At 33.5% G+C, this 16,867-nt stretch overlaps 1 protein-coding gene across 1 annotated transcript in view; it reads right to left on the reverse strand.

Annotated features, from left to right (window-relative positions):
- Positions 1-324: 324 nt before the first annotated feature.
- Positions 325-16,867, reverse strand: part of LOC103511375 (CUGBP Elav-like family member 2) — an 81,820-nt gene continuing 65,277 nt past the window's right edge. Inside the window, exons 9-11 of the mRNA XM_026825153.1 lie at positions 12,330-12,486; positions 8,682-8,794; positions 325-2,231 (exon numbers count right to left, since the gene is read on the reverse strand). Of these exons, the coding sequence (XP_026680954.1) occupies positions 2,104-2,231; positions 8,682-8,794; positions 12,330-12,486 (398 nt within the window). The 3' untranslated portion in view covers positions 325-2,103. The remainder of the gene's footprint in view (positions 2,232-8,681; positions 8,795-12,329; positions 12,487-16,867) is intronic.

The raw sequence follows: 16,867 nt of genomic DNA on the forward strand, positions 1-16,867 counted from the left end.
TGGAATGAGAATAATAAATAGACAGATGGAGAAACACAACACTAGGGACAACAAAATGTTTGTAAGTGGTGACATTGATACACAAGACAACAAACAAACTTACTTCTCTACATTAAATAAATGACTAGGCTTAGTTTCTTTGGTCACTTTTTGAAACATTCGAAGTTAGTAGACAAAAACTTACTTCTCTACATTAAATAAATGACTAGGCTTAGTTTCTTTGGTCACTTTTTGAAACATTCGAAGTTAGTAGACAATAATACACTCATCAAGATAAGTAATAAACATTGAACATATTTGAATAAAAACAAGAGTGCAACAGAACATCAACTATCATTCAAGTTCATTAGGAAATCTCATCTCATCGAGTTGAAGGATTGTACCTGCATTTTGTAAAAATACTCTTACTACAATAGACAATAGTAGCAGGAACATGGACAGGATAGTAGTAATGATTTTGTGTCACCTGTCACACTATGGATGATAATATTGAATATGTGATTTTAGACTAGTAGTATCAGAATCGAGATGTATCTTGTCAGTCACCAAATTAAAAACATGGGAATGTTTCTAAACCCCCTTGGTTACATGACGAGATAGAAAGAGTTACTTCTGGTTCATGAAACTACCTGTCAAATAAAATGATAAAAAAGTGCAGATAAGATTTTCAAATGAACTAAATGATAATAAATAAAACTGATAGTTTAAAACAATCAACAAATAAGCTCAACACTACACGTAATAAAAAAACAATATTAAAAAGTATTTAGTTCTATCCTCAATGTCAAAAATCATATCAATGTCCAAATTGTCACCATACAAACAAGTGAAGAGGGCAAAGAAAATGCCCTGAATCAACTCAGTTTGTATTGATCTTTAATAAATAATAGATATATTTAAATCACATTCATTAGTACCTAATAAATAAAATCAATATTTAAAATAATAATAAAGAAACAAAAAATTAAAATAATAAGTACTTGATTTTTAAAGAACATTAGGAGGTACTTAAAATAATAAAAACTAAAATAAATAAAATTAACACTTCTATAGGATTTTTGGTAAAAATTAAAAACAAAAAATATTTGGAAATAAACATGGTTATTATACAATAACATAGGTAGTTTAAATTAAAAGTGGATAAAGCCGAGTAGAAGAAAACAAAACTCGATAAAGCTTCAAATCGATTATGGCACTCTAAAATTTTTGAAGGGATAAAGCTTTTTCATAAGAATGCTAGTTTATCTAAACTGTGTTTGAAAACACTGACATCAAAATTTTATTAGAAAGGATTAAAATCAGATAAGATCTCATTCCTCGCCTTTCCCGTAGCAGTAAATTATTAATTAGATCAACACATAAAGCTTCACAAGAAGGGAAAAAATAGTCTCAGTAAGTACATAATTTATTTATTGACTTTGGTATTTTTTTATACTTGAGTATAAAAAATATCCATCTCAAATAAAAGAGAAAGAAACAACCCCTTCCTCCTCAATTTCAACTAATTCTCGGCCTATGCTGCTTTATTTTATTGTCCATAAAAGTGAGAAAAGAGGCCAAAGGGAAATTATTGAAAACTTACATAAGTATTGAAAGATGGCTTGAGAAAGGACTGACCGAGGTGATCATTAATTTAACTCAATATTGGCTTTTCACTTTTCTTTTGTAACTGAATTCAACTTTGGCTTTAAGGTTAGAAAAAATGGACTTTGTACATTAGAATACGTTTGAAGTACAAAGTACCATAATATAACAAAATTTCAGAGATCAATGAATAAGAAGACCAGAGGTCAATTCAATTTTTACGAAAGCCCCCTCTTGTAATTTTCTCTATTGTCAAATTGCACTCAATCGTCAGAATTTGTCAATATGGTGGGTTGCACCAACATCCAATGACTCAATAAATCGTTCACAAATTTATGTCCACGATTTTGTTAGATCAATGCATTGAGTTGAAAACATACATCCACCAATGACTTAGCTTCGCTAAATATGCGGTCACGCATCTCGTTTGAAAATCTTTAACGGCATTTCTGAATCATGGTTCCCAGTTTGGATCTGTAAAGCTGGGATGCTTCAAAGGAGTATTGGTGATAGGCTGTTTTAATATGGACGGGACGTGTCCTTGGAACGCTTCAGTTGAACTTTGAGCCGCTTGGTACCAATTTGGAAGCCGTGCATGCTGGAAATGGCGGCTTGTGCACTCAGTTGATTGTCATAGGACACGAAACCTGATGGAAATAAAAGTGGCAAATCAGTTATTAGACACATAAAACAAGTAAAAGCTAATAATTACCAGAGAAGACTAAAAGGGACCAGAAATTTATATTTATTTTGTACTAAATATTCATTCATATTTGAAGTAGGTAGTTATTTTCTTCTTATTCTTCCAATACGGGATATGATTAACCCATCTTCAGAAAGATCCAAGTGCGGAACCCAAACTTTTTAATAAATTTACCTAAAAGATAGATTTTATGCAGGTGTCTATTTTTGTATGTACATTCTAGGTACAACAAAGCTCGACTTCCGTTCCTAGGTATCCTAGTCATGATTATTACCAACTCCTCACCTGTTAGGTATTAATTGTTCTTTTTATGAATTTCGAAAAAAATCTAGGTACAAAAGTGAAAAAAATAATAGACATCACAAAAGCGAAAGGCATGAAAAACTTCAAAAAGGATAGAGTAAATATATACACTAAACAAACCAAACTCGGAAGCAACTTAAAATCAACTTATACTTGATGATGATACAAAAATACACCCAAGATACTGTGCCAAAAGTTAAAAGATTGTAACGTAGATATGTAGTAATAAAGTGCAACTACTATAAGGATAGTTTACCATACGGCACCGGAATTTAAGATTCAACTAATAACACCTCTGTAACATGTTCACGAGAAAGTTTGACTCATTGAGTGTAGGTTTGGTTTTAGATAAAAAGAAATAGAAAATAAGCACAAAACTACACACTGTCACCAAAAGAAGTTAAAAAACGGAAGGGTTGAAAGAAGGGCCAAAAATAGTTGGGGCAAAAACAATGTGTGCTAAGGACAAAAACTCTCAGGGGGACATGCACCTTATTTTTGGGACGTGGACTTTTCTTTGACATGGACAACAGAATATTTGGGGAAAAGGGTGAGCATAACTTTATTTAAATGCTGAGAGCAAAAATAAATATGAGCACACAAAATAATATGAAGTACTTTAGAGAGAAAAAACATGCCGGACAAACACAATAAATAATAATGATACATAGGTTTATAAAATAAATAAATAAAAAAACATGACAGATTAGAAAAGTGAATTCAACGTTTATGGTCAACATTCCGGGGACATTCTCTCCAACATGAAACCTCCTGATCAGTTAATATCTAAAATATTATTATGCCAAGATCGATTTACAAAAAGTGATGGATAAGCAAGATCATGAAAATTGCATTCAGATAAAAATCCTTCATGGTAATAGTAAAATTCCAATTCATAACTGTGGTTTGCATCCTTCAGAAACACCCATCTTGGAATGCACAATAATGAACTTTTCAAATTTACTGAATACTCTTAAATTTACAAGATTGGATTATTATATCACATTGCACAAATTATGTAAGACAGTATATTTCTGATGGATACAAGAATAAAGAACGTAAGTTAAATAAACATATTGGATTATTTAGTGGCGGCAGTACCTAGTAGCATGCTCTCTAGAACACCTTGCGCCATAACTAATGTTCTCTATCTCTAATAATGCACCAAACAAAAAGAATAACGGATTCAAAAATAGCATAATTAATAATTAAGGACATGAAAATGAAATAAACATATTGGATTATTTAGTGGCGGCAGTACCTAGTAGCATGCTCTCTAGAACACCTTGCGCCATTACTAATGTTCTCTATCTCTAATAATGCACCAAACAAAAAGAATAACGGATTCAAAAATAGCATAATTAATAATTAAGGACATGAAAATTACATTCCAATTACAGTTAGAATTATCTGGGTCATGCAAACTACGGTGGAAATGGCATACATAACATAGGGTACAATCATATTATGAAGATGAATAAAAGCACACAAGATGGGGTTTGGTACAATTTCATTACTATTAGAATGACTATTACTACTACTGCTAAGGTAGGTATTCCAAACTACAGCAGTTATTCCTACAGGAAAAGCCAAAAATTCAAACTCTACTACACTACCCAGAGGATCTTTGTTTGGAGGTTCTTTAAATGAGTCCTTTTGGATAGTATTTTATTTTGATTATTATGTAAAAAAGATTCCATTAATACTAAAAAGAGTAGTAATGCCAAAACCGAATTATTATTATTATTTTTGTAACTAGACTTATTTTTCAATTATTTATGTGTTTGTTTTTACTTAAATAGGTATACAGGGTGGTTCGTGATTTGCGAACCACGCTTATATCTCAGACACGGCTGGGAATTAAGGAATGAAATAAACGGCATCATGTAGATGAAATTTTGATGATTAAAATGGCATTTTTTAAATTTGCAATTTTTTTTTTTTTGCAAAACGGCCCATTTTTTGCCAAATATAGGTCACTCTTATGGGAACCCCCATTTTTTATTTAATTTTTGGAATCAGCATAAAATTTTAATTGAAAAAATGTATTCACTCGAAAAAATTTGCTCTACAAAAATTCTGTACACTGTGAGAAAGAAAAACAATTTCTTAATTATTTCTTTAGTTTTTGTATTATTCACTTAACTATTTCAACAACAATCAACAACAACAAACAAATTTATAAAAGCTGTTCAAAATGAGATCCATTTCTTTGTACACAGTAACGCATTGTTCGCTCTAACTCAGGACCAACTGCGTTGTTCATCAAATCTGGGGTCACTGACGCACACAAAATCGCGATTTGTGCAAATTTTTGTAGAGCAAATTTTTTCGAGTGAAAAATTTTTCAATTAAAATTTTATGCTGATTCCAAAAATTAAATAAAAAATAGGGGTTCCCATAAGAGTGACCTATATTTGGCAAAAAATGGGCCATTTTGCAAAAAAAATTGCAAATTTAAAAAAAGCCATTTTAATCATCAAAATTTCATCTACACGATGCCTTTTATTTCATTCCTTAATTCCCAGCCGTTTCTGAGATATAAGCGTGGTTCGCAAATCACGAACCACCCTGTACATATATATAGAAATGTGTCACTGCACTGAAGCCCTTCTCAAACAGGTATGTTGTTGGAAAGGCAAGTAATAACCACTTGGCCTTATTCCATAGGTCTCGACAAGTTTCTTTTCCTTGAGGCCAGAACGAACCACCCTGTATAATTTATTAACGAACCAACTCAAAGCAAAATTACAACCGATCTAGGAGGGGGGGTTATCTACTTACAGCCGATAGCATTCAATGTTGTATCTACTTACCTGAGGAATCCTTGTCTAGAAATGCTGCTTTCAATATTTTAACAAAGAAACCTATTTCAATCAGTATGCTGTATTTCCAACTAAGTAACCTATTTCTATTTCATTCAGATTTGTAATCATCATCAAGAGAAGACCAGTGCCCTAAACCCTAAACCACCAAAGTATGGAAAAGTATTTACAATTCCATATTTTGATATGATTCGTCCAAATTCAAAATTCTGCTTTTCCATTGGCTATTACACTTGTAAGATACTTTTCCATACTTTGGTGATTTAGGGCACTGGAGTATTATTTTGCCACTTGTTTGAATTGATTTCCTTTGTGAATAATAATGATAATAATAAAGCCTTTTCTAGACAAAATTACGCATTGGGCATAAAAACACCCACAGAAAGTGCGCTCTTCCTTTTCAGAACGTGTGCAGAAATAGATTTACGATTTCATAAAACTATTCATCACAAGATTCATGGGCCAAATATGTAACTTATGGCTTATGGCTCTTATGCAACGTTTCATTTTAGTTTTATGGCTCTTCTATGGCAACAGGCCTGATGCCTCAATGCCATTTTGAGCCTGTTGAATAGATTTCGAGATTTTTCAGTCTTTATTATGCTGAGTGAATATTCTCAATTAAGTATAGTCAGAACAAGCATTCTAAAGTCCCTCAAATAGTCATTCTAAAGTACAAGCATTCTAAAGTCCCTCAAATAGTCAGAACAAGCATTCTAAAGTCCCTCAAAATTTTCCAACCGATCACTGAAGCTAAGCAACATCACATGAAGTTTATCTACAGGGATGACGGACTGAGCACTCTCAGTTTTGTCTCATGAACACAGTTACGGAGATAGTTCAATGCCTAGGGAGAAAAGAGAGATAGTTCGATTCCTAGGGAGAAAAGACAAGGTGGCATGTCCTATATGATTTGGGTAGTTTTGTAGTTCAATGCCTAGGGAGAAAAGAGAGATAGTTCGATTCCTAGGGAGAAAAGACAAGGTGGCATGTCCTATATGATTTGGGTAGTTTGAAAGATTGCCCCTTTGGATGCCAAAATATTAAAACACGTTATGTCACCCTCAGTATACATACAACGAGCTTCATTCTAGAAACTCAACAATTCCTGATCAAACTTTTCAGCTTCTGACACATCATAACAATGATGATTCTCCAGAGAAGTGAGTGAGGCGGGGAGAGAGAAATGGAAAATTTATTTCGAGTTGATGAAAAATGGAAAACACCTGAGACCTCGCCATGTAAATCATTTTAATGAGCTCGCGGAGGAAGAGTGGTTTGGAAAATTAATATCGAGCAATGAGCATAAAATGAGATCGTGCAAACAGCAGTCTGTGGAGGAAAACAAGACACCAAGTAGTCCTTGATCGATGAACAATTAGATTTATTATATCCGTGGTTAAAACAATATCGAGCAATGAGCATAAAATGAGATTGTGCAAACAGCAGTCTGTGGAGGAAAACAAGACACCAAGTAGTCCTTGATCGATGAACAATTAGATTTATTATATCCGTGGTTAAAACTCCGATTTACACTAACTTTTCTGTGAAAAAGGTGGCTTTGGCATCAGTTCTGGATAAGTTGATTGTTACCTACATAAATCGGCGTTTCCTCCTCTCCAAGAATACGTTTGTGTTGATTTTTTCTTTATTTATTTTATGATCAAAAAGCACTAACTTTTCTGTGAAAAATGTGGCTTTGGCATCAGTTCTGGATAAATTGATTGTTACCTACATAAATCGGCGTTTCCTCCTCTCCAAGAACAATACGTTTGTGTTGATTTTTTCTTTATTTATTTTATGATCAAAAATTTACTGTCAACGTTGGAGAAATTGGAGCACACAGGGTATTTTTGCAGAATAAAGTTACCGAAAAAGAGCAGAGCAGTATTTACAGTTCCATTTGACTTGGTGCACCGCACTACCCTATCTAACATAATGGGTATGAATGATGTCTGTTAATATTTCTTCATCCCGCTCTCTCTTCTTGAACTCAGCATCGAGTGGGAGAAGAAGCAAGGACGAAGAGACTGTATGAATGATGTCTGTTAATATTTCTTCATCCCGCTCTCTCTTCTTGAACTCAGCATCGAGTGGGAGAAGAAGCAAGGACGAAGAGAAATTAGTTATAAGCTTTCGACTTGAATGAAAATAGATCCCTACAGTATGAAAACACCATAGAGGAAAATATGCACATCTACCTACTATACACATACTCGTATACATAGGATTCTACATTGTCCTATCAATCATACTAAATTGCTCATGAGCTCCCCCTCTGTCAGCTGAGTTCTACGTATAACAATGAATATTCTCAATTAAGTAAAGAATGATCCATTTACGGATGTGTCTTTACTGAAAAGTACATCCGACCTACCTATTTCTACTTGGAATTTGGCCCTATAGATAGATTATTATGTCACAATATTATGTCGTCAGCAAAATACAATTTTAATCCAAATTACAGAGCGTTTCATGAAGTAAAGAATGATCCATTTACGGATGTGTCTTTACTGAAAAGTACATCCGACCTACCTATTTCTACTTAGAATTTGGCCCTATAGATAGATTATTATGTCACAATATTATGTCGTCAGCAAAATACAATTTTAATCCAAATTACAGAGCGTTTCATGATCTCATATGAGAAGACACCTAAATGAATACAATCAGATTTCTGCTCATTTTTATTTTTATTATTATGTTTGAAGGCACTGATCCTGATTTGAAACAGGGGAACTGGCCCTGAAGATTGAAACAAGTCCAGTAATAACTAATGTAAAACACAAGGCGTCAGTCAGAAAATACACCAGCTGAAATTTCGCATGCTGTAAATTTCGTTATCGTATGTAAAATAATTGCACTCCAGAAATTTAATTGAGTAATGTAAATTGTACATTAGTTTCTGGACTTCTGGGAGATGCATTTTGTTAATACCATTAGGAACAATATGAACCACGAACACCAAACAGAGGCACAGAATATTTTGTTAATTTGGACAGTCTGTTATTACAACCCTATTACAAGACAAACATGGTAAGGGGCGCAAATAAAATTGACCCGTTGACGAAAAGTAACCCAAACCTGGATACTACTGAATATTTGTTCAAGTTATTAAAAGCTATATAAACCATCCAATTAAGTACCTAGGTATAGCTTGAAGATTTTCAGATATGGGCTACTTTTCCTCAAAAGAACGTTCACGTTAGACAAGCGAGCGGTTCGTGACAAGGGTAGTTATGAGACGAGACCCTTTCAATACTGACCTTGAATCTGCTGATAAGTGTCATTCAGGGTTAAAGGTGCTCCTAGCCCGTTGATAGATGACAAAGTGCCTAGTGTGTTACCGCCCCCTCCTGACAGAATGGCTGAGGAATAAAGCACAAAAGATGGAAATCAACTAGGCGAAATTTTAGCAAAGTGTAAAGGAGTCATTATTATCTTGAAGGTATTTGTGAGGAAGAGGGAGAGTTCAAAAAAAGAAAGAAAAAAAAATCAGGGGCAGGGACCTAACTTAACAATATTTAAATATCGCCTATATGCCCTTATGAAATGATAAATGAATGATGATAACCCCGTTGATATCATTGTTTTTAATGAAATGACCAGTACTCTGAAGATGAACCTGATTCAACTTTCAATGTTGGATTTTCCGCAAAAAAAGTGAATTAGAAAAAGAGAAAGTAAAAAAGGTGTTACAATTTGCGCTCCAAAATGCAATCACTTTTTTGACATTAAAACTTTCGAGTTGGAGCACCTCGTTTGAGAGAGAATATATCCGTTTTGAATTAGGTGACATCAAAGGTCGGGTGAGAACACTGAGAATTCTCTTAGGTAAGGGGGGCAAAGCAGCTAGCCTCCTGACGCCCAATGTACACACCCGTGTACTTCGAGTTTGTAGTGCCAGAGGCCCAATGTGAAAATTGTCAATGTAGTTCTAAGACAGAAGAATCTCATTAGCAAGCAATCCATTTCATGCTCCACTGCCAAAGAAAACAGCACAAACTTTTGACACAAGGGAGTATCAGAGGTTATCTGACATGTACACGGGCGAAAACAGTGGTCCCCATCCTAATCCTTAGTATGATAAGTAAACTGCTTTGTTTAGAATTTTAATACCTATAGACAGACTTACCTATGTATATGATTTCAAGAATTTAAACAGGCTGAAGATAGAAACTTTTACATACATACATCATCATACATGTCTATGGTGTGATAATGCGTCATGACTACATTTAGTCCTAAATGTACCATTACATCAGCTAATCCTCGTACCTATCCGAAATATTTCGGAACTTATTTTAATCTATTTCCACACATAAATCATCAAGGAATATCCTCTGACCACAAGTCATCAATGGATTAAGTAAAACGACACAAGGAAGCGACAACTAATTAGAAAATTTTCGACTGTCAGTAGTTGAAAACTTTGAAAACAGAAACTCTCGCTCCCTTGGGCAAGTAATCTATTCCGGGTTGCACAAATTGCAATCTATGTATGTATACCGTTCTAGAAAGAGAATAGCTCACGTTTCAAGTAGATTTGAATGTCTTTTTTCCCCTAGAAAGGTAAAATTGCATGGATAAATTTCCGCCATCTTTGTTTTCAATAAATTGATCAGTATGAACAAGAGACAAGCAAGTACTAAGTAGTAGTCTTAGTAATTTGATAGGCTGAAATTTCAAAACAATATAATGGACTTTATTGTTACCATTTTTTTTAAATAAGTAGCGAAAGAGTTGAAAATTCTGTGGGTCAAAAATCCACCCAGCTTACACTTGAGAGTTACTCGTACTTTGTAAGAAAAGTAATAAAATTGTACACCCACACGAATCATCCAATAAATTTAACACCCTCGAAACATTTGGAACAAAAGCCTAATCTCAATTCAGCAGCTGTGCGAATTTTTCCTCGAGATTTTTTTTCGTAAAAAAAAAAAAAAAAAAAAAAAAAAAAAAAAAAATAAAAAAAAAAAACCCTGTTGAAAAAATTACCAAAAAGAGTTTATAAAAGCCTTAAAAAATGATAATCATAAAAAATAAAATCCCTGTTGAAATAATTAGCAAAATGAGTTTATAAAAGCCTTATTAATAGCCAATAATAGCATTACAACAATGTGCGAATACATAATAAAAATCCAAAATAACCCAGCCACAGCAAAAAACACAAAACACTGGAAATTTTCCAGAACAGTGAAGAAATCCAGGGTACCAAGGAAGAGCATTCAGAGAACATTATTATTTGAACTTTACTGTTGGAATACACATTGAAGGAGAGATACAACAATAATGACGTCATTGTTGCTATAATTACATACTTGATCATCATGTAAAGTGCTGATCATTGAAATATATGCCAGGCTTGGGTGCAGCATTGAAACTAGACAGATTTAGTTGTTTCAACTGAATATACATAAACCGGGTGTTAAAATATTGTCTAACATTATTTAAGGGTGGTGAACTATAACTAAAACAATCTCACCCATCTGATCCCAACAACCAGTTTCGAGTTTGGATCAAATGATGATAGAAAATTGAAGAATAATGTTAGTTCTGACATTTAAAACCACAGTAAATTTCCCTTTAGCAAAACACAAAGAAAATTAAAACTATTTAAAGAAACAAACTTAGGGAACAGGAATACCCTATGAACAGAATAGTGATCAGAGTACACCAAGATAGCTTCTACTATTACAATTGCCAGAAGATAGAAAATCCCAAAATGTATAAGAAGAAAAGGAAAGAAAATCCAACAACTATTCTGAGTTTTGACCTCAGATTTGGATTTTTCCCAACTTTTTACATAGGAATCGACCATTTATTTATAATTTTTACCCATTTGCAACTGCTCCATTATTTTTGATGATCAAATTATAAGAACAACACCCATATTCTAACCCACTTTTCTAGACAAATCCCAATTCAAAGATCTCAGTTAGCTCAGTAAAACCGGCATCTAGTGAACATCATTTGTTTCAAATGGGCGAAGAACTAACTCTTTGTTTGTCGATACCCTCACTCCTATTACATAGACAGTTTTGATCTAAAATCTAAATAAAGCTGCCTGTTACCCTGTTATCTGAATGCTCATCAATGTAGGAAGTCCACACACATCAGATAGGCGGGGCAGATAGGTATAATTGAAAATGGAAAAAAGGGATAAATAACAAAGGAAGGGTGGAGAAAATCTGGAAAAAAAAGCTTTGATGCATATCAAAGGTGTACATTCAGACGTGAATACATTGCATGTTTAAATACAGGGTGGTAGGTATTACCTACATACACATAGGAGAAAAACTGATTAAAGGAGAGGAAAAGAACAAATTTATTAAGGATTAAAACTAAAACAATAACAACAATATAAATCATGCTTGAAATAAATTATTTGGAACTAAATCAAAATTACAAGGGGAAAAAAAACTTAATAACAAATCTATTAATGCACAGATGAGCAAAAATGCAAAATAAAAAATTATAATAGGTACAATTCTGGTTCATACCTACAGTAAAACAAAAAACGTAATTAATTTAAAATTAATTATAAACAATGTAGAATTATACAAAAATTAATTAAAAACAGAAATGTAAGTAAATGCAACTAAAAAATATCTAAATACAATATTTTGTTTATTGTTAAAATGCACAAAAAAGAGTTTTACTTAGGTTTCATCAGTAAAATGATTTTCACCATAATTATGCCATTTTTCGAATAACGACAATTAATTTATATTTTTATAAATTAATTTCATCAACCAATTCATCAAAAAATTACCATTGGGGGAAATCTGACTTGGGAATATCCTGACATTTTCCTTCAGGAAAATTTTCATAATGGTCTTCTTCCTTTCTTTCTCTCTCTCCGAAATTTCTAAAATACAAATGTTTCCCAAAACAGACCCAAACCCTATTACCCTCCAAACACAGAGTTACACTTACCAGCATTTAAATTGGCTAGGGTTGCGAGGTTATGCAGACTAGTAGGAGAAATATCAGATAGGGTAGGGGGGCTAGAGCCATTCAGGGCGGCCAGACCTGGTACACACACCATTCCGTAGTTGGACGTCGTGTCTGAGAGTGCAACAACAAGGGGCAGAAGAAACAGAATGAAGAAACACGTAAGTTAGTGAGAAACATAATAGAATAGAATATACTCGTACCTTGATTATCCTGCAGGGATAGGGATAATACCTCAGGTTATGGTCCCGCTAGATCCGTATTTGACGTAATCTCTTTGACTTTGACGTATGTGATTAATTGGTTATAATGGTTATACTGCTTATTGCCTCTGAAGTTTTCATCGCATCTAATCTCTCTCTCTTTCTCTCTCCGAATTTTCTCCTGGGTTTTCAATTAAAAAAAAATAGAAACTAATAAGAACAGAAAATTTCACAACAATCTGCATACAAATTAACATTTTAGACTTGATTATCCTGCAGGGATAGGGATAATACCTCAGGTTATGGTCCCGCTAGATCCGTATTTCCGTCAGACGTTGTACAAAGACGTAATCTCTTTGACTTTGACGTATGTGATTAATTGGTTATAATGGTTATACTGCTTATTGCCTCTGAAGTTTTCATCGCATCTAAGTCATGAAACCACATACTTATGTATCTACATATTCTACATATTGAGATTACTCTGTTTAATTCGATAGCACGAAAGTCATAAGACTAGAAATACGCATCCACTGAAAACGCAAATAGGCTGACAAAAAAAAATGTACGATGTAGTTGTAGATAGAAAACTACTCCTAACACATACTTATGTATCTACATATTCTACATATTGAGATTACTCTGTTTAATTCGATAGCACGAAAGTCCTAAGACTAGAAATACGCATCCACTGAAAACGCAAATAGGCTGACAAAAAAAAATGTACGATGTAGTTGTAGATAGAAAACTACTCCTACTATTTATGTACGAGCCAAACTCGTATGTGCATGTGCTAAACTAAAATCTAAAACAACGGAACATAGGTATTTGAGGATCTGCGATGTTTCTCGGTAGGTACTGTACTGCTGAGCAATCATTTGAGATTGCAGCATTGTCAATCAATACATCACAAGTCACATACATTTCATCCTCTCATTATCACGAAATCTACTCTGACGGGTTTCTTTTTGTTTCCCAAAGCCGGCCACTCCTAACACAGGAGACCACTGGTTGCAATTAGTACACACACAATCAGTAACAATTGTTCCAAAGATCTGACTATTGTAAGTAGAAACTGGTAGCAGTATAGTAGCTCATAGTGACAAATGATTTCTCATCTTTACACTTAATTATGTGGAGTGGCAGTTCTATACAACAATAAAATCAATTTGTAATACGAGACAGTACAGCCTGTACCTATCTGTGCACCTATTAAATGCAGGCAAGAGCAGGCAAGAGATAGTGTTACAGGAGGGTTCTGAAATAGAATACCTGATAGGTATAGTACGAGTATTAAACCACATCTGACACTAGTACCTATGAGAGAGAGTGCATAAATATTGGTATATCGAACACGTGTTAAAAGTCACATTACATTTTATAATAATGTCATTTATGACATGAGGATATGGTGTCATAATATACAAAGGTACCTGTGTACATTGTACAAAATACGAGTACATAATATACGTAGTTAATGTTATTATGAGTTGTCTGTAAACTGGAAAGGCCTAAAAAGCTAGGGTGCCGAAATGGTTGTACATTGAATAAAAGTAGATGACAGTGTAATTATTGTGCATGAGTGTTAGGTATGTATTGATTTAGACTCTTCTATAGGTGCTATAATAGGAATTATAGCTTTTGGTCCTTGAAATTACAAAATACGAGTACATAATATACGTAGTTAATGTTAATATGAGTTGTCTGTAAACTGGAAAGGCCTAAAAAGCTAGGGTGCCGAAATCGTTGTACATTGAATAAAAGTAGATGACAGTATAATTATTATTGTGCATGAGTGTTAGGTATGTATTGATTTAGACTCTTCTATAGGTGCTATAATAGGAATTATAGCTTTTGGTCCTTGAAACAGTGCATGAGTGTTAGGTATGTATTGATTTAGACTCTTCTATAGGTGCTATAATAGGAATTATAGCTTTTGGTCCTTGAAACAAATTAGCCACAAATATAATGTTCTCCCATACTGAATATTGGCAAAAATAGCTCCCACTCTCCCAGGAGGAAAAATAAAATTAAAATAACAGTAAACGGAGCGTGGTCAGTTAAAATGCCGGATTTTATTATTATTATTATTATTATTATTATTATTATTATTATTATTATTATTATTATTATTATTATTATTATTATTATTATTATTATTATTATTATTATTATTATTATTATTATTATTATTATTATTATTATTATTATTATTATTATTATTATTATTATTATTATTATTATTATTATTATTATTATTATTATTATTATTATTATTATTATTATTATTATTAGTATTATTATTATTTTAATAAATGGAACAATAGGTATTTGTTTATAATTAGATGAGGGAGGTTGGAGCTGGTATAACAACATTACAGCACAAACCATTAAAATTTACATACATACATGTGTAACTATGTACACATATGTATATGATAAAATAAATACATGCGTAAACAGTTTTTCCTATGTTAGTAGATATGTTACACATGTAAACATAATATTTATCAAAGTAAAAAAAAAATATATATATATAAAAAAAACGTGTTGGAAAAAGTGCAACATCTGTTAAAAACGCATGATGTTACAAAAAAAGCAGAGAAAAAATATGATAAATTAATTGGACTTTTTTTATAATTAGTACAAACAGGAGGTGACAAATCGATAGATGTGTGGGGTTTTATGCTAAAAAGATGAATGATGAATGTTTTATGATGAAACTGTTCGAGAGAGGACTACAGCAAAAATCATAGTAGTAAAGAAAACTAAACAATAAAGAACAAACTAATCAAATTGAAAATCTACATGGTTACAAAGGTGCTTACAGATTCTAAACTAAAAACAAAATTGATTAAGTAAAACAGAGTGACTGAATAGCAAAAAATATTTTGACATATGAGGCGGCCCCAACTGCTATGCTACATAATACCAGGAGATTGACGAAGGCTGTTTCTGTTTTACTTTACCCATAAAGTTTAATTGCATCAAGCCTTACCTTAATCTTGTTCACTAGGTACAAAATATGCATATGAGGCGGCCCCAACTGCTATGCTACATAATACCAGGAGGTTGACGAAGGCTGTTTCTGTTTTACTTTACCCATAAAGTTTAATTGCATCAAGCCTTACCTTAATCTTGTTCACTAGGTACAAAATATTTATTACTAATTCAGTTCAATTTTATTATTAGTTAGCAAAACAAAACAAATAATGAGCAAAAATAAAAAATAAATCTAAATCAAACTGGCGCAGTCGATGAAAAACGAGAAAACGAAAATTGCTCGGTTGATGTAGAGGTTCGTCTTTTAAGAGAGCAACTCCATGACAGTCAAATGTTAAAATGTATCACTGTCGAAAGATAGCTCTCTTGAAAGTCCGAGCCTCGAAAAAAAAATCGGGGAGGGAATAAAAGCGACTACTGGGGGAACAACCATGCTGTGAGAGTGAGGTAACTACCATGCTGACATGAAGACAGGTTGACTATCGGCTGGGGTGAGGAAGGCAGAGGCTGTTAAGGGAATAAGTGCACATCCACCAAGCCTTGCACCTCGCCTAGCCCTTACACCATGCAATACCGTTGATTAGCTTCTAGCTTGGGGCTTCATTGTAGTCATTTAAATTTGACCACGATCTTATTTTCCGTTTCACCAGGGCTAGGCCAGATTCGAAGCTTGGGGCTCTAATACGGCTTACTGTTTCTACCTACCTACACTTTCTTCAGTACCCTGAGAGCAGTTAATAGATCAGTTGCGCTTACTTGGGTGATGTTTCAAAGTCATAGAGCAGGAAAAATGAAGACCAACGGAATTTTTCTTTTTCTTCTTGACAGAAAAAGAAAGCTATTGTTCTGATGGGAACATCAATTCCAGGTTGTACAAACAGGTGATTGCAGATTGTCTAGTCCTTTTCCTACCTTGTAGTGGGAGGAAGGGACAAAAGGAAAACATACCAGAGTGTCCTCAGTTCTTCTGAGTCCAAAGACAGAAAAAGAAAGCTATTGTTCTGATGGGAACATCAATTCCAGGTTGTACAAACAGGTGATTGTAGATTGTCTAGTCCTTTTCCTACCTTGTAGTGGGAGGAAGGGACAAAAGGAAAACATACCAGAGTGTCCTCAGTTCTTCTGAGTCCAAAGTGATGTCTTCTCCCAATCAGTAACAAGCGAGGTTATTTAGAAAACCAACATTTATGTTAAACACAAGTTCGGTTGTTACATTGTTAATAGTGTGTGCCTTTAGGTACTTACTATGCATGTAGGTAAAAATAACTTGGGATTTTTCTGGGTAACAT

This window comes from Diaphorina citri, unplaced genomic scaffold (assembly GCF_000475195.1).
Source record: "Diaphorina citri unplaced genomic scaffold, Diaci psyllid genome assembly version 1.1 scaffold708, whole genome shotgun sequence".
Lineage (NCBI taxonomy): Eukaryota > Metazoa > Arthropoda > Insecta > Hemiptera > Psyllidae > Diaphorina > Diaphorina citri.